General features: G+C 39.8%; 2 protein-coding genes across 2 annotated transcripts; both read left to right on the plus strand.

Annotated features, from left to right (window-relative positions):
* LOC133634910 (cornifelin homolog A-like) lies at window positions 1-7,616 on the plus strand. Its single transcript, XM_062027566.1, has 4 exons — window positions 1-102; window positions 1,822-1,892; window positions 5,034-5,221; window positions 6,940-7,616. Exons 2-4 carry the CDS (start codon window positions 1,823-1,825, stop codon window positions 7,066-7,068), a joined length of 387 nt encoding a protein of 128 aa, XP_061883550.1. The 5' UTR covers window positions 1-102; window position 1,822; the 3' UTR covers window positions 7,069-7,616.
* An 8,286-nt stretch (window positions 7,617-15,902) lies between these two features.
* LOC133634911 (uncharacterized) lies at window positions 15,903-23,324 on the plus strand. The gene is made up of 5 exons (XM_062027567.1): window positions 15,903-16,027; window positions 17,650-17,692; window positions 18,252-18,337; window positions 22,128-22,315; window positions 22,393-23,324. Exons 1-5 carry the CDS (start codon window positions 15,952-15,954, stop codon window positions 22,594-22,596), a joined length of 597 nt encoding a protein of 198 aa, XP_061883551.1. The 5' UTR covers window positions 15,903-15,951; the 3' UTR covers window positions 22,597-23,324.
* Window positions 23,325-25,927: the final 2,603 nt, after the last annotated feature.

Here is a 25,927-nt window from a genome sequence, read left to right on the forward strand (position 1 = left end):
AGGTTCTGCTGCATTTTAGCCAATCTGTTTGTAGGACAACATCCCCAGACTAGTTGTTCTTCTTTCTAGCTTTCCACGGTGATAAGACGCAAGCTCAACCAGGTAAGAAACGTTGCAATGTTTTTTTGTAAAAAACAAAACAAATTGAGAATGCTCATTTAACTGATATAACCACAGATGTTTGTTTACATGCAGGCCTTTTTTTTTTTTTTTTTTTTTACAAATAACAATGCAAAAGTATTTTTAACCAACATTATAGTCAATGGATTTTCAAACATGATTTTGCTGTCAGTATCAAAAACAACAGACAACTTATCATTCTAGGGGGAAAGTCGTCTTGAAAGCTACAGATTATGTCCTTGACACATCTCAAAATATTGAACGACACAACAAAAGCTTTTAACTGAAATAATCCAGTATATGACAAATGTTGATGTCATCATTTCAATGATGGTAATGGTAATGATTTAAACAAAGTTTAACAAGTTAGATTGAGGACCATCAGATGTTTACACTTGCACAAGACAAGTCAACATTCACTTTCTGTTTTTATATATCTACATTTTCCAATAGGGAGAGAAAAACAATAAAGACTGTGTAACAGGGGAAACAAGGGGTAAAAAAGTAAAACTAGTAAATTAATGTATACTTTAGCAAATACATGTTTAATAGTAATACTAATAGATAAATAAGCATAAATAACAATACAATGAACAAAAATAAAAGTAAATAAATACACAATAAATAGATAATAATTATATTAAATTAATTTAAAACAGAATGAAGAAATTGTATTGAATAAATTAGGTGAGTATAAATGAATGAATAAAAACATACAACAGTAAAAAAACACAAATAATACAAACTAAATAAATACACAAATATACAGATAGTCAATTATATTGTATAAATAAAGCAAGTGTAAAAGAAACATGAAAAATTATGACTGACAATGACAAACAATAAAGGGGTGAAATGTTGCTGATATAAAACTAATATTGTGCACTGTGTACTGAACATCTCTTAACCATGGAAAGTCAGGGACCTGCTGCAAGTTTAAATATCCAGTAGTAAACTGCACTTACCAATATATACACAACCCAAAACCCAAAACCAGTGAAGTTGGCACGTTGTGTAAATTGTAAATAAAAACAGAATACAATGATTTGCAAATCCTTTTCAATTTTATTCAAATGAATACACTGCAAAGACAAGATATTTATTGTTCGAACTGAGAAACTTAATTTATTTTTGCAAATAATCAGTAACTTAGAATTTAATGGCAACAACACATTGCAAAAAAGTTGGCACAGGGACATTTTTACCACTGTGGTACATGGCCTTTCCTTTTAACAATACTCAGTAAACGTTTGGGAACTGAGGAGACATCCTTGTTTGTGAATGACTGAGCATTTCATGGAAACTGCTTTTATACCCAATCATGGCACCCACCTGTTCCCAATTAGCCTGTTCACCTGTGGGATGTTCCAAATAAGTGTTTGATGAGCATTCCTCAACTTTCTCAGTCTTTTTTGCCACTTGTGCCAGCTTTTTTGAAACATGTTGCAGGCATCAAATTCCAAATCAGCTAATATTTGCAAATAAATAAAGTTTACCAGTTCTAACGTTAAGTATCTTGTCTTTGCAGTCATTGTATTCCGTTTTTATTTACGATTTACACAACGTGCCAACTTCGCTGGTTTTGGGTTTTGTAGTAGAAGAAGCAAAAGTGAATTTGAAATAGTTATCTGGATCTGGGCATGAATGTTGAGATACTGTACTTGTTATTAACTTGTTCACTTGTCTTGTTTGATCATTCAGCATGACAGGAAAACCGGCTTTGACCACCTGGAACTCTGGGATTTTTGACTGTTGTCAAGATTCATGCTCTTGTAAGGACAACTTCCTATACTTTGTGTCACAGTTATACTTCAGTGTTCTATTACTTTATGACAACAACTGTTTCCACCTAGTGGTGATGTTAGGACGGTATTGTAGCTCATTTTGTGGGGGTGGGGAAGGGGGGGGGCATACCATACTCCTACCATTCCACACTGTCACCCTATACAGTGCCTAAAAAGCTACTTTAAATACAGTCTTTGCTGGAAAACCTTCATTGTGCTTTGTTTTCTTGCCAGTACTTAGAGTTGGGGAACACATTGCATTTTGCTGCAAATTTGCATTCAAATGCGGATAAGAGAACCCAAATTCTCCTTTTGCCATTTGAGTCATGGTCAAACTCATCCCTCCATACCAGAATTGAAAATATAATATGTATGTCTCATTACTCATAAGTAATTCCCTGTATACAACTTTAAGCATTTGTGTTTATTGTTGACTTAAGATATTTGTCAGAGGTTACAGGAAGAATCCTTTCAGGAGAGCAAGGGCATTACAGAGAGGGCTGGGAAAGTGTTTCAGACTTAAGGGGGGATTCATTAAAAGGGGGAAACTTCTAGTTTGCGTTTTGTAACACCAGTCCTGGGATCTTTCTGACACACCTCATACAGTAAATTCCAAGTAACAGCAGACTGAATTCACTGTTATTAGGCGTGTCAACGACAAGTTTATCATGATACACGATATTGGCCGATACAGACAGTGAGCCGATACAATCATGTAGAATTGTAATATTTTGTAGTGTGGAATTTTAGAAAAGACTTGATATATGAAATTGCTGAAGAGACCAACGTAGGTATGAAAAACATAACCTATTCATTATTAACAATCCGGAATGGACTTATGCTGTCATTTAATTGAATTAGAGAGGTAATTTTGTTTGGCAACACCTAGTGTTTACAAGCCACAATAATTCATTGAATTAATCTCATGATGCAGTAAGTTGAATGATACAGACACGTTTGTTACTTCATACTTTCTAATTCGCTTCTGCCCACGCCCACTGCTCCCCTCACCTCCCAGGGGGTGAGCAAGGGGATGTGTCAAATGCAGAGGACAAATTTCACCACACCTAGTGTGTGTGTGACAATCATTGGTATTTTAACTTTAACTTAACTTGGAGACTTTGTATCTGTATGTAATATGCAACTATTATTACTTGATACTTGTTTGTGTTTTAGACTGCAATATTGTTCAATTAAGGACACTTATTGTGTATTTCTAGCTCGTATGCTATTGTGTGCTTAGCTGTTGTGTAGCTGCTAGCTCCTATCTATAGCTTACCATGTTTAACTTTTTGTACCTTTTTGACCTTAGTAATACAAAAAAAGACCAACCTTGTGTGCTCAATGGAGGACATTTAGATGTTAACTAGCTGTTAACTCCCATCAGAGATTTTAAATACAACCCAATATGATATATATTTTTGCTGATATCGGGTCAATACCGATATCAATATCAGATCGGCACACGCCTAATTGTCATCTTCTGATTAGTTCTTGTCAGAGCACATGACAAAAACTTCATCTTTTAAAAGGGGTCGTGTTATGATATATTTTTTTCTACATTTAAAATTAGGGATGTCCGATAATGGCTTTTTGCCGATATCCGATATTCCGATATTGTCCAACTCTTTAATTACTGATACCGATATCAACCGATACCGATATCAACCGATATATACAGTCGGGGAATTAACACATTATTATGCCTAATTTGGACAACCAGGTATGGTGAAGATAAGGTACTTTTAAAAAAATTAATAAAATAAGATAAATTAATTAAAAACATTTTCTTGAATAAAAAAGAAAGTAAAACAATATAAAAACAGTTACATTGAAACTAGTAATTAATGAAAATTAGTCAAATTAACTGTTAAAGGTTAGTACTATTAGTGGACCAGCAGCACGCACAATCATGTGTGCTTACGGACTGTATCCCTTGCAGACTGTATTGATATATATTGACATATAATGTAGGAACCAGAATATTAATAACAGAAAGAAACAACCCTTTTGTGTGAATGAGTGTGAATGAGTGTAAATGGGGGAGGGAGGTTTTTTTGGGTTGGTGCACTAATTGTAAGTGTATCTTGTGTTTTTTATGTTGATTTAATAAAAAAAACGGGAAAAAAACCCGATACCGATAATAAAAAAAACGATACCAATAATTTCCGATATTACATTTTAACACATTTATTGGCCGATAATATCGGCAGGCCGATATTATCGGACATCTCTATTTAAAATACTTCCTTGTGGTCTACAGAACATGTAATTGTAGTTATTTGATCAACATTTCGCATTGATTATGTTTTATAGACCATCTATAAATCGCTTTCTTTTGTGGGTGGTCTTATTTGCGTGCCTCCACTTCGACTCCCCGTCAGCCACGTTGTAGTGTTTAGCCCTTCAACATTGACTCTACTGTCAGATATAAGTTGTCTAAAATTTGGTATTAGAAATGGCAACAGCAAAGGATGCATGCGCATGTACGAGCCAGTCTGCTCCACAACAAAAGGATGGAGAAAAAATAAGGACCTTATTGACTACAACGTCGGACTACAATAGCGGACGGACCATACATGGATATTTTCGCCGGTATCACCAATTGGAAAAACTTCACAAATGGGGCAAATTCCAAACGGCTCGTTTGGAGGAATTATGAAGGAAGGCAAGATTGTTTTATATATATCTTTGCTAATCCTCCATGGTCTGATTTTACATTTTTGGGACTTATGCAGATCTCAAATACATAAAAACAAGTACCAATAGGTAAGAAAAATAGGTTTCCTTTAAGGTAGCACTAGTTGTCACACATTCTTTTTCATCTTATTTATTGACTGGTTATAATTTGTTGCACTGCTATGATGTCACACATATAGCTAACACAGATATGACTATTGTCATGTGCGTGCACACTTCCATGGTGTACTGTAAACACAAACCCTGTATCCTGTTCATGGTCACAGGGAGCTGGAGCCTATTCTAGCTGACTTTGGGCTAATAGTGGACTAGTACACAAACACAAAGCACGCATAGAGAAAATTAACATTCAGGTTCACACGCACTGCTTGGTGGAAACAGTCCTCAAATGTATTGACTCCATTAAAACAGTCTTTATGTGTCTTTCAGGCTGCTATGGTTTCTTTTGCTGCCCTTGTCTGGCCTGCTCGGTTGCAGGAAAATTCGGACAGAACCGATGTCTCCCATTGTGCGACATACTCAGCCCTGCTGCCTTGACAGCTTGTGGGATCCCTCTGTTTGCGCCCCCTGCAGCGTTGGGTCTTCGAGTTGGTATTCGCAACAGATTTGGTGTCAAGGTATACTGCATCGTATTATGTCATGGTATTCATTTGGTTTCAATGCAAGAACAGCACAAAGACACGGACGCTTATCAGAAGCTATCTGCTTTCTTACTTTACATCGATGCAAAGAAGAAACACAATGATAAGATCACAAATCATAAATAGAGATGGGGACTGAATTTGATATTTTTATAGGAAGGTACTATCCACAAAAAAGCCACATTCAGAGCAGACTCAGTCAAACTGGCACTAAGTTACAACAAAGCAAGTATGCTTAAACGCTTCAACGTAAAGTAAGGCTCCACTTTTCCAAAATACGCTAGCTCAATGCTAATTTAAATTGGCTTTGTTACATACATGCTACTGATTAGCATTAGTGGTTTTATATGGTGATTTGAATACCTCCAATTTTGTTAATGAAAACTACAACTAAGATGCATGTATTAAAACATTTGCACACTTGATAGTACTTGTGCGCAGGATTGCGTCTCTTTAGTGAGCAGAATAAAGAGCGCAATCCATTTCGCGTTTCTCTTCATTAATGTGCAAAATATATGCTGATCATCAGAACGTTCACAATACTGGGAGGAGAAAATGCAAATATAATACATTTGCAAACGCAGTGTGATTTATTATGACTAAAACTCAACTACAAGCGTTTTTATTTAGCACGTCTGAAAAGTATGTGCAAACTGACAAACGGCTGTGAGAAAGGAGACCAGTGCGCTGCAGCTCTGTCCTAGGTATGCTTGTCAACATATTAGACATATCGTCTATTCAGCAATATCATTTTAGAATTTTAAAGCTGCTGGATGATATAAGGGGCTAATTAAAACAAATTCAATTGATGCATTTTGGTGTCTGCCATTTTTTTAATGAGGTTAGTTTTTTCACATATAAGATACTGTATGTTATTAACATATCTCCTATATGAAAAAAAACTTCTTGCAATATGCATTTTTTTGCATCTGTACTCCAGAGCGCACACTCACATTAGTGCCAGCTAAAAAAAAAAAGAAACAAAAAGTGGTTTTCATTGTAAATGCACTGCAGAATTGCTACTAAAATGCCCATAAAAGGTAGTACATACTGTATATGTCGGCTGCATGTTTGAAAACATAGCAAAACATGGGTAGAAACAAATCATGATAACATGAATGTGCAAGAAAGGATTAAGTGTCTCCGTGGTGAAAGCCGCGCGTAGTATATGCAAAAACTTCTAATTAAATAAGGCAGTCAGCACCATTTTCCAATTGTACGCGCAGTTAGTAGATCACACCTACTAACAGTACACACAATTTCATAGTTTACAGACACTGTTTACCGCGTGGTATTTTAGTAGATCAGGCCCTAAGTGAATAATAACTACAATACTTACAGTATAAACACTTTTTATGGCACCACATAAGACTATAACAGACACAAAGCTAGGCAACACACCTACTGACATCTAACGCCTTGGAATCGCAACTGCATGCAAAGTCTACGATATAATACTTAGAAATATAATAAGACAACAAGATGTAACAACTGGACAGCCCAGTTGCCGTAATCAGTTCATTTTAAATGTTACATTAAAAATATGATTTTATAATACAAAAATTAGCATGTCTTAATACACACAACAGTACCGTTAAGTACCAGTATCGATTCCCTGCACAGGGAATCGGTATCGTATTGGTTTAAATTTGGAATGTACCATCCCTAATAATAATAAAGATTGTTGTTCACAGGGCTCCATCTGTAAGGACATTATGACGTCATGTTTCTGCATGTGGTGTTCCTGGTGTCAGATGCATCGTGAGCTGAAGTTTCGCAAGAAAAACCCCACTGTTGTCAGCATGCAGCCACAAGCCCTCTAACATCTCCTCGAAAACCCACCAAATGCAGGCTTTGTGACATATTCTCTCTTTTGCGGTTAATGCTAATTTGCTCATTTTTAAATAGATGACCTTCATTGGTACGTAGTCAAAGTGAGACAAATAATAATAAAAAAAGAATGACTTACCACAGTGGGAAATGATCATCTATACCAACTCTGGCAGTCAGGTCATGGATCGACTCTCTTCCAATTGGTGATTCCTCAGTCCTCACTACCTCCAATCCCTTATTTGGTACTTTCTTCTTAAATTTCTTGGCTTAGAAATCTGAGAAAATTAATGTATACAAATATCATATACATACAAAATAAGCCATAATACAAAAGCACTGACCTATATTAACAACTTACATATGGTGTGTTATTTTGCGGAAATACTCAATTTAAAAAAAAAGAGCTCAGATGTGTTAAATGTGTTAAATTGTACTGTTACTGGGTAGAAGATCACTCCAGGATGTCGTGTCTGTACAGCAATTGTATTTTAAGAGGAGTAATGTCTGTGTTGTCTGTTACGTAGATGTGTGTGTTGTGTGCTTTTCCACAAAGAGAATAAACGTATACAAATAATGATAAGCACAAGCACTCGTTATAATAAAAGCAACTAAAAGTGACCACATTGTGTAATGAAAATATAAGCATCGATCTACTATGGTGCTGGTCAAGAGCAAACAATTAGCTATATAAATGTTCAACATAATGCACCAACAATAAACAACCAAGCTTACAGTGTACATAGCAGACAATAAAAAAACAGCATAAAACATTTGAGTTACAAAACAGGTCTGATAAGAGTTCTGAACATTCCATCCATCCATTTTCTACCGCTTGTCCATTTTTTTGGGGGGGTCGAACATTTCAATTCAAAATGTTATGTTAGCAAATATTGCTATGGGTAGCGTTGTGTGCCCAACTTGTCACTTATTAGTTAGTGCAGTGTTTTTCAACCACTATGCCGATACAGTCTGGTGTGCCGTGGGAGATTATCTAATTTCACCTAATTGGGTTAAAAATGTTTTTTGCAAACCAGTAATTAAAATCCGCAAGTGTCGGTGCTGTCTAGAGCTCGGCAGAGTAACCATGTAATACTCTTTCGTATCAGTAGGTGGCAGCAGGTAGCTAATTGCTTTGTAGATGTCCGTCACGGCGGGGTTTTTGCAGCTTACTGCGAGGTTTGTTCTCCCAGGATGCAAACGGACTATTCCGGACAAGGTGTGCATGTAAAAACATGATTTAATTCTCAAAACTCAAAAAGGTACAAAAACGGAAAACAAGGCAAAAGCACAACGCGCTGATCGCACTTGGAGTTAAAGTAAATACTAGTGATGGGTCCGCAACACCGATGCATCGGCGCATGCGTCGAGCTTATAGAGCGATACCCTGTGTCGGTGCACGTATCGCTTTTAGAAAGTCACGTGACCGAACACGAGCGGTTTTGGTCACTTGACCGCTCATGAGCTGTTCTGGTCACGTGACCGCTCATGAACTGTATCGCACTGACGCCTGCGCGCCAAACTGTGTTTATTAGGAAGCGGCGCAATGCGTGTTGTTGACGAACACCGTTAGGGACGCTTGTTGTCACTGTCACTCAAAGTTGTATTTCAAAATTACACAGAATAAATGTGTTTATTTTGTTTAGAATTCAGATGGGTTTGATTTGGTGCGCGGCATATATTGGCTGTGCGGCGCACGGTGTGCGCGGAGGACGCTTGAGCACTGCGCAATTGCGCAGGCGCGCACCTTAGAGGGAACGTTGCTCACAGGGCAGAGGAGGCGTCAGTGCGATACAGTTCGCGTATCGGTCACGTGACCAAAGCAGCTCATGATCGGTCACGTGACTTTCTAAAAGCGGTACGTGCACCGACACAGGGTTTCGCTCTATGAGCTCGACGCATGCGCCGATGAATCTGTGTTGCAGGACCCATCACTACTGTTACTAGAGAAGGTACAGGAATGACGGCGTGGCGAAGTTGGTAGAGTGGCCGTGCCAGCAATCGGAGGGTTGCTGGTTACTGGGGTTCAATCCCCACCTTCTACCATCCTAGTCATGATACATGTTCACATTATTTGACTGTATCTAAAAAAGATTAAAATATATGTTTATTTAAATGAAGATATGAAATAATCCTAAATGAAATACAATGACTTGGTTTATATTATTGCATATACTAGGTCATAAAATCAGTGTCAGTTGAGTCGGTCCATAGGTTGCCTGTAGGGATTTTTAATGTCCAGCAGATGTCAGTATTTAGTGACACAGTATCGACACAGTATCAATACAGTTTTGCAATGTGTCGAAACGCTTCATGAGGCCTCATCAACCCATCACTAGTAAATATTTAGCATAGACTATGGACATAGAGAACTTATGAAACTGTGGCATGAAATAAACACGACTTACGTAGTCCAGGCATGAGACAAACAATGGCGCCAGGACAACTGACTGGCAAAGGCAGGCTTAAATAATGTCTCTAGATTGGAAACAGGTGCGCGTCCCGAACACCAGAGGCAGGTGAAAATCAAAAGTCGCCATGGTAACTAAAGGGTGCACAAAAACAGGAACTATGGAGTGTAAAACTAACAGAACATAACAAAAACATGATCCGGACCACGGATCATGACAATGTCAGGAACATGGTTTGTCGTGATCACAATATGCAGGAGGCAGCGTGCAGGTAAAAAAGTATCTAACAATTAAACCAAAAATAAACAAAAGGTGAGTGCCGCTAAAAAAGGCATTGAAGGTTAGGGATGGCTATGCAAAACTAAACTAAAACTGAATTGGCTGCAAAGTAAACAAAAACAGAATGCTGGACGACAGCAAAGACTTACAGAGTGTGGAGCAGACAGCGTCCACAAAGTACATCCGTACATGACATGACAATCAACAAAGTCCCCAAAAAGGATAGCGTCCGCACAACTTAAATAGTCTTGATTGCGAAAACAAAGCAGGTGCGGGGAATAGCGTTCAAGGAAGACGTGAAACTGCTACAGGAAAATACCAACAAGAGGAAAAGCCACCAAAATAGGAGCGCAAGACAAGAACTAAAACACTACACACAGGAAAACACCAAAAAACTCCAAATAAGTCACGGCGTGATGTGACAGGTCGTGACAGTACACCTAGTTTGAGACAAGAGCTATAGTGATGCATGCTTGGTTATGGTTTGAATTCATATCCAACAATTGCAACAATGACTTTTTACTGTCAATATTAGGCTGACCATACGTCCTCTTTTCCCCGGACATGTCCTCTTTTGAGGGCGTGTCCGGGGTGTCCGGGCGGGTTTTTTTAAATGCCTCAAATGTCCGGCATTTTGAATTAGGGTTGCGTGTCTTTTCATTGTACGTCCAGGGTTTGTCACGGCCAGGGAACCTCATCTGTTCGTCCTGACGAACGCACCTCGGGACACGCCCACGGCCGCGGCGCACATCCAGGGACGCGCGTCTCCGCCCTGCAGCTGCCACCAGCTGCAATCATTTACCGGCAATCGGCACACTTGCCTGTAAGGAAGGAGCTGCATACATAATAAATCTTTGTATATACTGCCCTCTGGTGTCTGAGCCGTCACCTCCCTTAGTCCAACTACAACAGGGTAACTTAAACAAAACAAAATGAAAGTGTGCGCACGCAGAAAAATTTGTGAGGGAGGGGCAGAGACACAGAGGAGAGAGCTAGTGAGTGAGTTCAGAGACCATACTTGCCAACCTTCCCGTTTTTAGCGGAAGACTCCCGGTATTCAGCGCCTCTCCCGATAACCTCCCGGCAGACAAGAGACAGACAAACATGCCGAAACGTAAATGCAATTTCACGGAGGATTTGCGAAAAAAGTATTCGTGTTTTCGTACTGGCCATGACACATGGGAAGCAGAATGCACCGTGTGCAAAGCAGGAACGTACGTATCTTTGGCAAATAAAGGGGCTAAAGATCTACAAGCCCATATTGACACTAAAAAGCACAAAACAGCTGTGCAGGGCGAGAGCTCGTCTACTAAATTGACAGAGTACTTTGTGCGACCTGGAAAAGGAGAAGACGTTGTAAACGCAGCAGAGGGTGTTTTAGCATTCCACACAGTCAAACACCATAACAGTTACAGGTCGATGGATTGCACCAGTGCTTTGCTGAAAAAAAGCATTCCCAGACTCAGACACGGCAAAAAAGTTTTCAAGTGCACGCACCAAAACAGAGGCGATTGTCAACAGTGTTATAGCGCCCCACAGCATCGACATTGCGCTAGAGACGCTCAAAGAAATAAAGTACTGTGGCATCGCTACAGATGGGAGTAACCATGGTGCAGTGAAAATATTCCCAATCATAATCCAGTATTTTGACTGGAAGAAAGGTGGTGTACAATCAACATTGCTTGAGGTCAAAGACACACCTAATGAGACAGCGGACACCATTGCAAACTTGTTGATTGAAACACTGAGAAAAAATAATTTCTCAGAAAAATGTATAGCATTTACTGGTGACAACTGCAACACAAACTTCGGAGGAATCAGACGTGATGAAGGGGGGAAGAATGTGTATGCAAATTTGAAGAAGCTGCTCCAGAATAAGACGCTGATCGGTGTGGGTTGCCCAGCACACATAATGAACAATTGTGTCCATCATGGTGCAGACACACTTGATATTGAAATTGAGAATATCATGTTCAAAATCTACCAGTACTTCCACATTTACTCTGTGCGCACTGAGAGTTTGAAGGAGTACTGTGACTTTGTATATGTTGAATACAGAAAGCTCCTTTCCCACAGCAAGACACGATGGCTGTCATTATTCCCTGGCATCGAGAGGCTGCTGCAGATGTTTCCAGCGTTAAAGGGATATTTTATGTCACAGGAAAAAACACCTGTAATGATCAACAGGTTTTTTGAAAATGAATTCAGTGAAATTTACCTCTGGCACATGCATTCACTCATGTGTGTGTTCCACTCACCCATTAAAGAAATGGAAAAGGAAAATAATTCCATTGTTGAAGTGTGTAACATCTTGCAGAGAGTCCACACAACACTTGAGGAACGACAGAGAAACAACTTCATGTCCCTGAAAGTTAAGAGACTCCTGGCTCAGAAGCGCGCAGATGGGCATGGAAAAGAATGTGAACAGTTCTATGCTGATGTGCAGGGTCTCTACAGTGCATGCCTGCAGTATCTCCAGAAGTGGATGACACCCATGGAAGAATTCACCCCATTCATGTGGATGGATCTGAGTCAGACACCTAGTTGGAATGATGTGGAAGCCTGCATCAAGTACCTTGGAGAAAAGAGGGTGCCAATTGATGATGCCAAGTGTTTTGATCAGGTCACCAATCTCAAGAAATTCACTGAGAGTAGCAACAGTGATGGAGAGTTCAATGGCCTGCAAGTGCACCAGAAGTGGTGCAAATATTTTCAGAAGGCCAAAAGCATTGCATGTTACTCAGAGCTGCTGAAGATTGCACAGTTTGTCTTTTCCCTTCCTTCTCACAATGCAAATGTTGAGAGGGTTTTCTCACTGATGCAGAGCCGGTGGACCAAGGAAAAGAACAGGTTGTCTGTTGAGTCATTGAAAGGGCTTCTATTTGTACAATACAACTTCAAAGAAACATCCTGCACGGACTTCCATGCTTATTTGATGAGCAACCGGAAGCTGCTGGGGAAAATAAGCTCTTCAGCTAAATATGCATGGGCAAACAAGGAAGGCCAGGGAGACGAGGATGAAGACCCGGGAGATGAGGAGGAAAACCAAGGAGATAAGGCCAAGACGACTAAATAAGAAGAAACGCAATACACTACTTCTCCTTTTTTTTGTTTTAAATGTTGACTCTGCATTATTTTTTTTTACAGAAGCCTAAAATAATTGGCTCAGAAATGCTACCTCTGTTTTTGTTGTTTTAACTGATTTGTGAAATACTCTTCACCTATGGTGTATTCTCTGAAAACATCTGTTTTTGTTTCAAATGTTTTGAGGCATTATTTATATTTTTTACATTAGAATGGTCCACTAGACTGAGAAGAGACATTTTAAAGAATGGGCTGTTACCTGTTTTTTGTTTAAATATAATTAACCTGTTTTGAGGCATTATTTATGTTTATATTATATACAAGAGGTTATTTTGAATATTGTTACCTCTGTACTTTTTCTAAAACTGTGAATGTTACAGAATATAAGTGTGACTTATTTTGTTATATTGTCAACAGAGGAGAAAAAATGCTTTATTTAAATAAATATATTATTTATAAAGCAAGTTCAAGTATCATTGGCAAATTTTCACCTAGCCCCGGCCTTGGCGTGCTGTCCGCCTTGGCACGCATATATGTGTCCTCTTTTTGGGATTTCAAAATATGGTTAGCCTAGTCAATATCAACTACCGAGTTTACATTTTTTATGTTTTCTGCTGATGGTGTGCCTCCGCATTTTTTCAATTAACAAAAATTTGCCTTTGCTCCAAAAAGGTTGAAAAACACTGAGTTAGTGCACTCTAAGCTTAATAATATATCAAGAAAGCTTATTGTCTATTTCTGCCTTTCATTCCCGCTCTTACTTCTTCCACTTCCTGGTGTCCAACACATAACATATGTCATCATATCCTGTGTCCCCCGCCCTTAAGTTCCCCTTACAATGGTTCCGGTATTGTCCTGTGACCTAAGTAACCAATACATGACATCTCGCTAATAAGTTAGCAATTGGCTTGTTCATGGGATGTCAAACAGTCATTAGAAAACCGGTCTGATGGAATTCTGAACACATAAGTCGAAATGTTATGCCAGCAAGTATTGCTGTGGGTAGCTAGTAAGTTAGCAATTAGCTTGTTCATGGGATGTCAAACAGTCACTAAACCACTGCAACAACAACAATAAACACAGTAAGTACACATATTTAAGATTATGAACATTTGAATAAAGTGCCAAAAGGGCTACTCACTTTTTTTATGGACACACACTGTCAATTAGAAAGTAAAGTCTAAGTCCATGTTTAGACTCATGGGCCACTAGCGCTCCCTGGTGTTGTGATCAAGAACTACAATTAGACAACAAGGGACAGGTGTAAGTAAAATGAGCACACTGGTTATGGTTATGGTTTGAGTTTATTTCGAACATACAGAAACAAAATCATATATCACACGCTCCAATTTCTTCTTTCAACATATTTGATACAAACCAAGACGTATTTTTTGTGGAAATGTTTACCTAAAGTCAATCCAATCCAATCCAATCCACTTTATTTATATAGCACATTTAAACAACAAAAATGTTTCCAAAGTGCTGCACAACAATATTAAAAAACAATATCAATCAATCAATCAATCAATGTTTATTTATATAGCCCTAAATCACAAGTGTCTCAAAGGGCTGTACAAGCCACAACGACATCCTCGGTACAGAGCCCACATACGGGAAAGGAAAAACTCACCCCAGTGGGACGTCGGTGAATGACTATGAGAAACCTTGGAGAGGACCGCATATGTGGGTAACCCCCTTAAAAACAATATTCAAATATTATCCTTAGCTCTACCAATGACTGAATAAAAACAAAAAATAAATAAATATAAAACCAATATAAAAATAAATATGATTAAAAACTATTTTTTTAAAGGGTAAAACCAATTAAAACAGTAAATAGAAATCAAAATTTATAAAAAACAAACAAAAAAAACAGAGGACAACAGAGGACAGAGGACCACACAACTCACGTAGTGTTAAAAGCCAAAGAATAAAAGTGGGTCTTAAGACGAGACTTAAAACACTCCACTGTGGGAGCAGTTTGAACATGGAGGGGCAGAGTGTTCCAGAGCTTAGGGTCGACCACAGAGAAGGCCCTGTCTCCCCTGGATTTAAGTCTGCATGGTCTTGGGCACCACGAGCTGGAGCTGGCTCAGAGCGTGCGCAGGAGTGTAAATTTCAATGGTCAAATCTATGTCACAAACTGAAATTGAATAAACGTCGTCAGAAAGCATGTTGTTTCAACGTTGTATTTATGTCGTAAAATATTGTTTGGAAACTGACCAAAATTCAATGTTCAAATAAACGTCAGAAACCAATATTGATTAAACTTCGTCAAAAAGCATGTTATTCCAACGTTAGGTTTGAGTTAGACTTAATTCGACAAGTTCTCAACGATGTTTTAATGCAGGCCTGGGCAATTATTTTGACTACGGGGCCAAATTTAGAGAACAAAATGTGTCTGGGGGCCGGTATATCTGATTTTTAGGAACAATAATACAAAAACTCCCAATAATGTGTGATTGAATGCTAAACATGTTATGACAGACTGCCTTGAAAAACGAAATGGAATTTTAAATTTTTTTACTGAATGAGACACCCAAAATGTACATGAAAATAAAGAATGTGGGATTTACAATATTAGCTATGAATGATAAAACACTGAATATTGACAACATATGAACGTCACACCCCCTCTCGATAGTCATTATTTACAATCAAGCGAAACACAACAAAAATGCAACAAACACAGCGAAATATGAATGCGAAGGGTAAATAAAACCCCACCTACAATCTGATATACAGTATCTGATATATATATCAGCTTTAGATTTTTCTCCATGTGGCCCCCGATCTAAAATGAGTTAGACACCCCGAATTTAAAGGATGAGGTTCTTTTTTTGTTTCTGTGATGCAAATCATTTTCTCTGTGAAGAGACGCAATGTGCATTTCTGAATATTATTGTTATTTTTCTTGACTGTCACTACAACTGTGAAAACTTGAAGGAGGTTTCCGGGCAAGGCAATAACTTTTTTTTCAAAACCTGTCTGGCGAGACTACAAGAAAAATTCATGAGGATACCATCATACTTTCATAATGAAAGTGGCAGCAGGCTGCTGGTGGCACATGAACTTAAATATTGTGCACTAGTACTGTACTCAATGACACTGTACAACCCTTCAAGCCTACAAAGCCTGATACGGATCGAACGCGCAAATAATCCAAAAAGAAAAACAGGTAAGTATACACATTTTCCATATGTATTATATATGTTACAGTAAAAACCAGAGCATGTTCTCAGAATAGTTACATTTATTAATTACATACTTCATATGTATATATTTTTTTAAACAACAAAAAATGTACAGTCTCTGCTGTAAAGAAACCTTTGGTTTCAGGGAATATTGAAATTAGTTTCCTTCCACAGCCCAAAAAAAAAAAACAGTTTAAAGAATTTAAATTGTTCATATGTGTGTGGGAATTTTGTATTTAAAATAATAGAATAACTTGAGTACTTTTCTCAAAACATCAAAGCCGAAATGTAATTTTAAAATGTATTTGCATGGCTGTCATAGAAAATATCCAACTTGTCCTGATCAGAAACTAAACCTTCACATTTAAATTTAGTGTAAATTTAATTTGACGGTCCTTCGCCAGCCTTATAGTTTGGGTGTGGCGTATAGTGAAGGAAATCCATTTTTGAGTGGACAAAGACATGAACGGTTCAAAATTTCTAGGTTTGGTTGGGTTTATTCCAACAGAAAATGTTAAATTATCATTTTAATTTTTGCTAGTTTCTCATCCATTCAGACGCCGTACTTTCTCCTCAGTGCAGTTTGCAAATAGTTTCTCTGTTGATGGAATGAAAAAAAATGCAACAATGTTGTTCATCTTTTCTCATTGTTCAGAATGATGTATGAGTTGGTCTCTTTTTTTAGTGACTCTTATGTTGATGGTTATGCTATTAACTTATCTAAATACATGCACAGAGTTACAATAATGGTACATCACAATCATTCCGGTTATTATTTAACTTATGAACTTATTTAATTCTACCCGTTTCTGTGTTACAGCGATTTGTTTACTTCCCGTGCTAAATTTGTAACACAAACCAACAATTAATTAGATCAATAACACCTAATTAGTAAAGTTCTCATGAATAAAGAGTTGTTTATAAAGTTGTGATTCACAGGGTTCGTGTTTATCAGGATTATTCTTCCCTATCTTTGTAAACACTGTGTTTACACTGGATCATATTGGTACATTGGTGGACTTTTTTGTCTAATCCAGTGGCTCTCAAAACTTTTTCACCAAGTACCACCTCAGAATTCACCTGGCTCTCCAAGTATCACCATAACGATCAACATTAAAATACAATAGCATAGTAGGCATAAGTATTCATTAAAAATAAGGTTTTATTTAACAAGTATATTTAATATTTTTGGAAACTAACTAAACTAATAATTAATTAAGTGATTATTTGGCGTACCACTAGATGGTGCCCGCGTACCACAGTTTGAGAATCCCAGACCTAATCCATTCCATAATTTACCTCCACATACTGATATGCTAAAGATACATTTTCAACTGTAGACATGTGATTTCCTAGCTTCATGTATTGCTTCCTGTTGGTTAACCCTTGTGTAATGTTCATAATGTTACTCAGCCAGCAATTGTGGACATATGTTTATCTTATCCCAATAAACATCTGTTCAGTATTTTAACATAAAAGTGTTTGATTGTGAGGCATTAAAAGCCACAAAATGCAAAAGGGTCCATCAGACTCACAAACGCTGGCTGAGTAACAACAATATGAATGTTTCACGGAAAATTTCTCTGACAGTTTTTGCATCCCACAGGGATTCTTCTTTTGTGTTTCTGCACCTGCGGTTCCCACACAAGGTTGCAACATTGTTTGTCAACACTGTCTGCTTTCATTTTCTCGCACATTTGACCCTCTGATGTTCTACGTACCTGTACTCTGTCCTCCTCCTGTCTAGGCCTGCTGTGTGTGTGTGTGTGTGTGTGTGTGTGTGTGTGTGTGTGTGTGTGTGTGTGTGTGTGTGTGTGTGTGTGTGTGTGTGTGTGTGTGTGTGTGTGTGTGTGTGTGTGTGTGTGTGTGTGTGTGTGTTTTTTACACAGAACATCAATTTCCACACTTCTATTAGCCCCGGGTCCAGTGGACCCGGACATCTTATATGTAATAGAAATGTGTAGGGGGGTGTATGGTGTGTGGTCATTAAATATGTATTCTGATGTATGTTCTTCACAGAAAATGAGCCAAAGTCAGTGAGTCTCAGTTTGAAAAAATAATTAATTGTAACATTATTCTTTTAATAAAAAATTAAAACGGGTCCCACAGACCCGAACACCACACAAGGGTTAAATAGCTTCTCCCGCAGTTCAAGACCAAAACCAGTTGGACGGCAACTATCTGATGCTGATGTTATCTCATTCACAGTGAAAGTTGCAGTCCAGCAATGGCAGCCCAGTCGGAAACAGAATGGCGTACTGGTCCCTTTGACTGCTGCCAAGATGCCCGTTCCTGTAAGAGCTAATAGATTAGAACATACACCATTACTCAGCTTTTTGCTCGCGATCCTGATCTTGAGTTTGAGTTTTTGTTCGAATCGGTGGCATTTGCCAGGAAATAAAGTTTATAAATGCCTGTTAAAATTAACTGTAAAGTAATTTTTTGTTACATTTAAATAAAAGTTAATCTGATTGCATATTTAGTAAATGCTATTTAAAAGAGTAGTTTAGACAAGGGGTTCTTAACCCTTTTGACCTCGGGGCCCAACTTTTCCACTACAGAGGGCCCACTCAAATATGAACACTGAATTATTCAACTTACTCTTGATTTTAATCACATTCAATAATCATATCTACCCTACTTGCAGTTTACAACCTTGTCAAATGATATGAAAGCATGTGTTAATCACAAAGATGAATATTTATGTAAAACATATAAACCTTAGGCTTAGATCAGGCTGATTAGAAAAATATGTAATACTAAATATACTGCATTACGACTCAAATAACTGACAAAAAATACATGTACATACAATTATGCTGTGCTAAAAATAAATACAGTAAATTAGTAATGAAATTGTTTAAACTAGGGGTCCCCAAACTACGGCCCGCCGGCATCCAAAATCCGGCCCGCAGGAAGTACCACATTTTTTAAAAAAATACTTTTTTCAAAATTATTATTATTATTATTATTATTTTTTTTTTTTTTAAACCTTTTTAATCCATTTGCTACTGCTTGTTACTCTCAGTGTCTCCTAGCCGCTCAGGAAAATCATATTGTCTTAAAATGCATTTTCCTATTGATAACTTGACATCATTGCTCTCTTTCAGTCAATTAGTGTTCGAGGAATATATATATATATATATATATATATATATATATATATATATATATATATATATATATATATATATATATATATATATATATATATATATATACACATTATATTGGCCACCTGCCTTGACTCACATATGAACTTGAAGTGCCATCCCATTCCTAACCCATAGGGTTCAATATGATGTCGGTCCACCTTTTGCAGCTATTACAGCTTCCACTCTTCTGGGAAGGCTGTCCACAAGGTTGCAGAGTGTGTTTATAGGAATTTTCCACCATTCTTCCAAAAGCGCATTGAGGAGGTTACACACTGATGTTGGTCGAGAAGGCCTGGCTCTCAGTCTTCGTTCTAATTCATCCCAAAGGTGTTCTATCGGGTTCAGGTCAGGACTCTGTGCAGGCCAGTCAAGTTCTTCCACCCCAGACTCTGTCGTCCATGTTTTTATGTACCTTGCTTTGTGCACTTGGTGGCCCGCTCCAAACTGTTCCCACAAGGTTGGGAGCATGGAATTGTCCAAAATGTTTTGGTATCCTGGAGCATTCAAAGTTTGTTTCACTGGAACTAAGGGGCCACGCCCAACTCCTGAAAAACAACCCCACACCATAATTCCTCCTCCCCCAAATTTCACATCCGGCACAATGCAGTCCGAAATGTAGCGTTCTCCTGGCAACCTCCAAACCCAGACTCGTCCATCAGATTGCCAGATGGAAAAGTATGATTCATCACTCCAGAGAAGGCGTCTCCACTGCTCTAGAGTCCAGTGGCGACGTGCTTTACACCACTGCATCCCACGCTTTGCATTGGACTTGGATGCAGATGCTCTGCCTTGAAAACCCATTCCATGAAGCTCTCTGCGTACTGCACGTGGGCTAATTGGACGGTCACATGAAGTTTGGAGCTCTGTAGCAACTGACTGTGCAGAAAGTCTTTGCGCTATGCGCTTCAGCATCCGCTGACCCCTCTCTGTCAGTTTACGTGGCCTACCGCTTGGTGGCTGAGTTGCTGTTGTTCCCAAATTGTTCCATTTTCTTATAATAAAGCCCACAGTTGAATTTGGAATACTTAGGAGCGAGGAAATTTCACGACTGGATTTGTTGCACTGGTGGCATCCTATGACAGTTCCACGCTGGAAATCACTGAGAGCGGCCCATTCTTTCACAAATGTTTGTAGAAACAGTCTCCATGCCTAAATGCTTGATTTTATACACCTGTAGCCGGGCCAAGTGATTAGGACACCTGATTCTCATCATTTGGATGGGTGGCCAAATACTTTTGGTAATATAGTGTATATATATATATATGTACAGCCAGGCCCCCAACCAATTTTTTTTTAACCCAATGCGGCCCTCGAGTCAAAAAGTTTGGGGACCCCTGGTTTAAACTGTCAAGTGCAAATGAAAAGACAGCTTCAGCAGTTTATTCATAATTTTGGCGCTTCTCTAGGATTTTAGCTCCAGACTTTTTCTGTTTGTTTGATACATCCCGTTCTAACAACGTTGCAATCGAAAGCATAATTTTAAAAAAAAAAATCCCTGGCGAAATTCAATACAGCTCGCTAACCTTCAAATTAAACTATCATATTCCATAAGGACCACATGTACTGCATGATTTAGGTTGTACAAAAGGCTAACAACATAATCATTTAAATCCTTCAGAAATGGTATACTTTTTACATACTGTATTGATTTATATTCCTTATCCCAACTATAACTGAAGTTTATACATTAAATATTTTATTACTTACTCATTTGATTATTTACACTACCGTTCAAAAGTTTGGGGTCACCCAAACAATTTTGTGGAATAGCCTTCATTTCTAAGAACAAGAATAGACTGTCGAGTTTCAGATGAAAGTTCTCTTTTTCTGGCCATTTTGAGCGTTTAATTGACCCCACAAATGTGATGCTCCAGAAACTCAATCTGCTCAAAGGAAGGTCAGTTTTGTAGCTTCTGTAACGAGCTAAACTGTTTTCAGATGTGTGAACATGATTGCACAAGGGTTTTCTAATCATCAATTAGCCTTCTGAGCCAATGAGCAAACACACTGAACCATTAGAACACTGGAGTGATAGTTGCTGGAAATGGGCCTCTATACACCTATGTAGATATTGCACCAAAAACCAGACATTTGCAGCTAGAATAGTCATTTACCACATTAGCAATGTATAGACTGTATTTCTTTAAAGTTAAGACTAGTTTAAAGTTATCTTCATTGAAAAGTACAGTGCTTTTCCTTCAAAAATAAGGACATTTCAATGTGACCCCAAACTTTTGAACGGTAGTGTATCTATCCAACCTTTGTGCTTTAGATTGACTACAAACACATGTGTTAGAAATTGCTATGAAACAAAAAGGGGTAGGATAAATAGGATCTGCTTCATCCTACTCCTTTTCGGACTTACCAGCTGTGTCCCAATTCAGGGTCTGCATCATTCGGAGGACCCGGCCTACGCAGCCTCAGAAGGCTGGACCTTCGGAAGCACCTCCGAAGGATGCGTCACCCATTGTTAAATGGGACAGTCTAGCCTGCGGAGGATACTTACATTTGAAAGTGTATTCGCTGCCGGTGCCGCTGCTTGTATTTGCCGCCATCGTCAAAAAAATCAGTGTTGAACAAAGGCGCGCAAAGCATCTTGGGATATGGAAGGCCACGAAGGATAGTCGTGGTGCAACCTCCGAATACAGGGAAAAGGAGGGCGCATTCGTCGGCTGCATTTGGAGGAGCCTTCGAATTTGAATGAATTGGGACAGCCTTCGCGCAGCGTTGTGACGTAAGCGGCTTTCAAATTCGCCCTTCGAAGGATGCAGACCCTGAATTGGGACACAGCTACTGTAATGCATAACTGGAAGTATATACGATGTACCATATTGTATTTGTATGCATGTTTGAAATAAACTAACACCATAACAGTAACTGACATCCACGAGCACAGTGAATAGTTACTGAATCGGTTGTTTGTTTTTAGGTTGCTTTGGAATGTGGTGTTGCCCCTGCCTGGCCTGCACAGTCGCAGAGAAATTTGGAGAGAACCGATGTCTGCCGTTAAATGACATCTTGAGCCCGGCTGCGTTTGCAGCCATCGGCATCCCTCTGTTTGCATCCCCGGCGGGCGTTTCTTTGAGAGCAGCCATTCGAAAAACCTACGGTGTCAGGGTAGGATGCATCAAGCTGACAGCCATGTTCTTAAACGTTGTTACATGCATTATGTCATGAATGTTTTATTTTTCCAGGGGACCATCTGTGGGGATCTATTTTTTTCCTGTTTCTGTGCATGGTGCAACTGGTTTCAGATGTACCGTGAGCTTAAGGAGCGAGCCAAAGAACCGACTGTCATTCATTTGCAAAGCCCAGCAATAGATCAGCAGCCTGCTATCATGGACATGTACGCTGTTAATCACTATAGTTCCATTGGCTCCCTCATCTCCATCCCGTAGATCTGCATTAGGAAATTACAAAGCTTGAGTTTGAGGTATTCTGGATAATAACGCTTCATTTGAATGAACTAACAGAAAGTCTAACTGTATATATTTCAGTTTTGATATATTGATTTACCTAATCCAATATAGTATTTCTAAGTGTCACAATAAAGTTATTTCAGCATAGATTCACTTTTTTGAACCCCAGAAAGTTTTGTTTTAGATATTTGAATTTTATTGAAGAAGAAGTTTGAGTATTTGAATGAATTCCACTCTTCTCTTCCTGGCAGTCTTGTCCGACTTTTCAGACAGTGTTCAAACCATCATTGACCATCATCTCAAGGTAAATTAAAATACCCTATATTTCCCCAGGAAATTTCTCATACAGTGATACCCCAACTTAAGAGTGCCCCAACTTGAGTGTTTTGAGATAAGAGCTGTCGCTCGGCTAATTGTCATGCTTTGAGTTGCAAGCAAAAATTTTAGTTACAAGCATCCCAGCCACTAGTTGGCGTAGTAAATGTCACAGTGAACCGTGTAAGACCCGCCCAAAACATCTGGTCTTACTCGCTGGCATTAGCGTATAGCCAGAGATCAACACAACTTTTCTTTTTCCAAGCAGGGGATTTTACCATGAATTGATTACGTGGACCGCGATTTAAACAAATTGAAAAACTTATTCGGGTGTTACCATTTAGTGGTCAATTGTACAGAATATGTACTGAACTGTGCAATCTACTAATAAAAGTTGCAATCAATCAATCAAAGAAAGTGAGTAAATTAAAAAAAGAAGTCATCAAAAATATGACAAAGCCTGTTGCCAACTTGGCAAAACAATTAGAGCGTATCACTGCTAGTGTAAGAACCAAAAATATGTTTCTTTGTATGCACAAGTATGTCACATCCGGTGGTTGACACATGGGCATGGTTGAATATATTTAACTGGGCATTTAAGTGAGCTGGCAAAAAGGGAGAAGTAGGTTGAGTGAACTCTGATATTTTCTGTTGACTGTCATGTAGGATCACTGCATTGTAGTCTTCTTTCGTTGGCAAAAATAGAACTTATACAACTGCAAAGTGGACTGATTCAATGAAGGAACAAGTCACAGATCCGAGCCCACTTAAGCCTCTCAGCAGCCATTTTGTTGGTAGCAGTTGCCACAGCTCGTCTGCACCATACTGAAACAGGAGAAGTCACAAGACTTAGTCTTAGACTCAGACTTAGACTTTCTTTATTGTCATTCAAATTTGAACTTTACAGTACAGACAATAACAGAATTTTGTTGCATTAGCTTGTTGTAGTGCAGGATAGAAGAGCAATAAGGTGCAGATATAAATAAATAGATTACTGTACAGATAAATATATTGCACTTTTGCATATGCATCTTCTTTCGTGTATCGTCTTCATATGTCCATCTTCGTGTCGTGTAGCCACTCCCTCGTCTCAGGTCCCACTTGGAAGAGGCCCTCCTCTGAAGGTGGTCTATGCCGGGGACAGGTGGTGATGATGTGGTCGGCAGTCTGCTCAGGCTCCCCGCACTCACACGCTGCACTGTCTGTTAGGCCAGACTTCTTCATGGACGCTTTGAAGCAACCAACCCCTGTGCGAAGGCGGTTCAGGAGGGTCCATTGCCGGCGAGGTAGATCTTCTCCCTCCACGCCACCTCCAGGATCCTGGATGTAATGGTGTAGGCGTGTCTGTCCTGCTGACTCCCACTCCTGCTTCCATTCCGCTGCCAGCCAGGCTTTGGTTGTCAGATCCTCCGGGATGGAAATAAGCATCTCTTGTGCGGCCTGATTGTATGGGTGGCGGGACTTGAGTCTGCCTGGAGGTGTTGCCATGGTGGTGGTTTCATGGAGGAGGTGCCAGCTGTGTTCCTGGGCTTTCCTTGCCAGGGCGAGGGTAGCGGCCTCTCGCCGTAGGCCGGCTGGCGCTATCCCTGCTAGGACTGGCAGGTAGAACACGGGGGTGGGTTTCAGGCAGCCACTTATGATCCGGAGGGCATTGTTGATGGCCGTATCGACCTTCTTGGCATGTGGGCTTCTACACCAGGTTGGGGCACAGTACTCAGCTGCAGAGAATATGAGGGCTTGTGTGGAGATACGTAGTACCTTGGCCGAGGCCCCCCAGGTTGTGCCAGCTAGGCGCCGGATGAGTGAGACCCTTGCTGTTACTTTAGCCCTCACTTCATCCAAATGTTGTTTGTAGGACAGTGTCCTGTCCAAGCGTACGCCCAGGTACTTTGGGGCCTGCTGGAACTCCAGGGGTTTGTTGTCCACTAAGATCTCCAGCTCCCTTCTTGCTTCCCTGTTACAGAGGTGGAATGCTGCTGATACAGTCTTTCCCTTACTGAGCTGCAGTCGCCAGCTTTGAAGGTAGGCAGCCAGGACGTCCATGTCCTGATTGAGACCCTCTTCAACCGCCTTCCATGTGGGCCGGTGTAGCATGATGGCTAGGTCATCCGCGTATCCATACCTTCTAGATGTCGTCACCGGTAGGTCAAAGATGTAGATGTTGAAGAGCATCGGTGAGCATCTTGTGGGACCCCGTTTCTCAGCCTCCTGAGCCTGCTGCGCTGGCCATCACTGGTCTGGAGAATGAAGCTGCGGTTTGACAGCATCTCCATGATGAAGTTGACCATATGACGGTCCGGTATTGTTCTCAGCAGCTTCAGGTGGAGTCCGCGGTGCCAGACGGTATCGTAAGCAGCAGTCAGGTCCAGTAGTACCACCCCAGCTTTGGTTTTGGCCTGGAAGCTGTCCTCGAGATCTTGTGTGAGAAGGGTTACCTGGTCCACTGTAGACCTGCCCCGACGGAAGCCAGCCTGTTCCCTCGGAAGTTGTGAGTCAACTACTGGCTCAATTCGGCTGTGTATCATCCTCTCCAGGATTTTAAAAGGGACGCACAGCAGCGAGACTGGTCTGTAGGACTTGGGGTCATCCGCAGGTTTGTTGGGTTTCAAGAGGGCTATGACAGCGGCCCGTCGCCATGCCCTTGGGAGCTTGGACCTCCGGAGGCACGCAGAGAAGAATGCACGCAGCCAGGCAGATGTTATTTCGCTCTGGTGGATCACAAACTCTGGGTGGATGTTGTCAGAGCCTGGTGCCTTGCCTTGTTTGAGTTTGGCCATAGCGTCCTTGAGCTCAGCTGGTGTGAAATCTCCTGACAGGTTGGCATTAACACTGGCCGCCCTAGAGAGACTGGATACCTCGTGGGATGTTGAGCGGGCAAACTCTTTGTCTGCGTCTGGGAAGCAGCCATTTTTCAGGAGTTGGGCTGCGATGGAGTTTGCTGTCACAGGGCACTTGGGAGGCGGTGTACTTCTTCCTGAGAGCTGGTTTATGGTCT

The sequence above is a fragment of the Entelurus aequoreus genome, linkage group LG19, assembly GCF_033978785.1.
Source record: "Entelurus aequoreus isolate RoL-2023_Sb linkage group LG19, RoL_Eaeq_v1.1, whole genome shotgun sequence".
NCBI classification, from domain to species: domain Eukaryota; kingdom Metazoa; phylum Chordata; class Actinopteri; order Syngnathiformes; family Syngnathidae; genus Entelurus; species Entelurus aequoreus.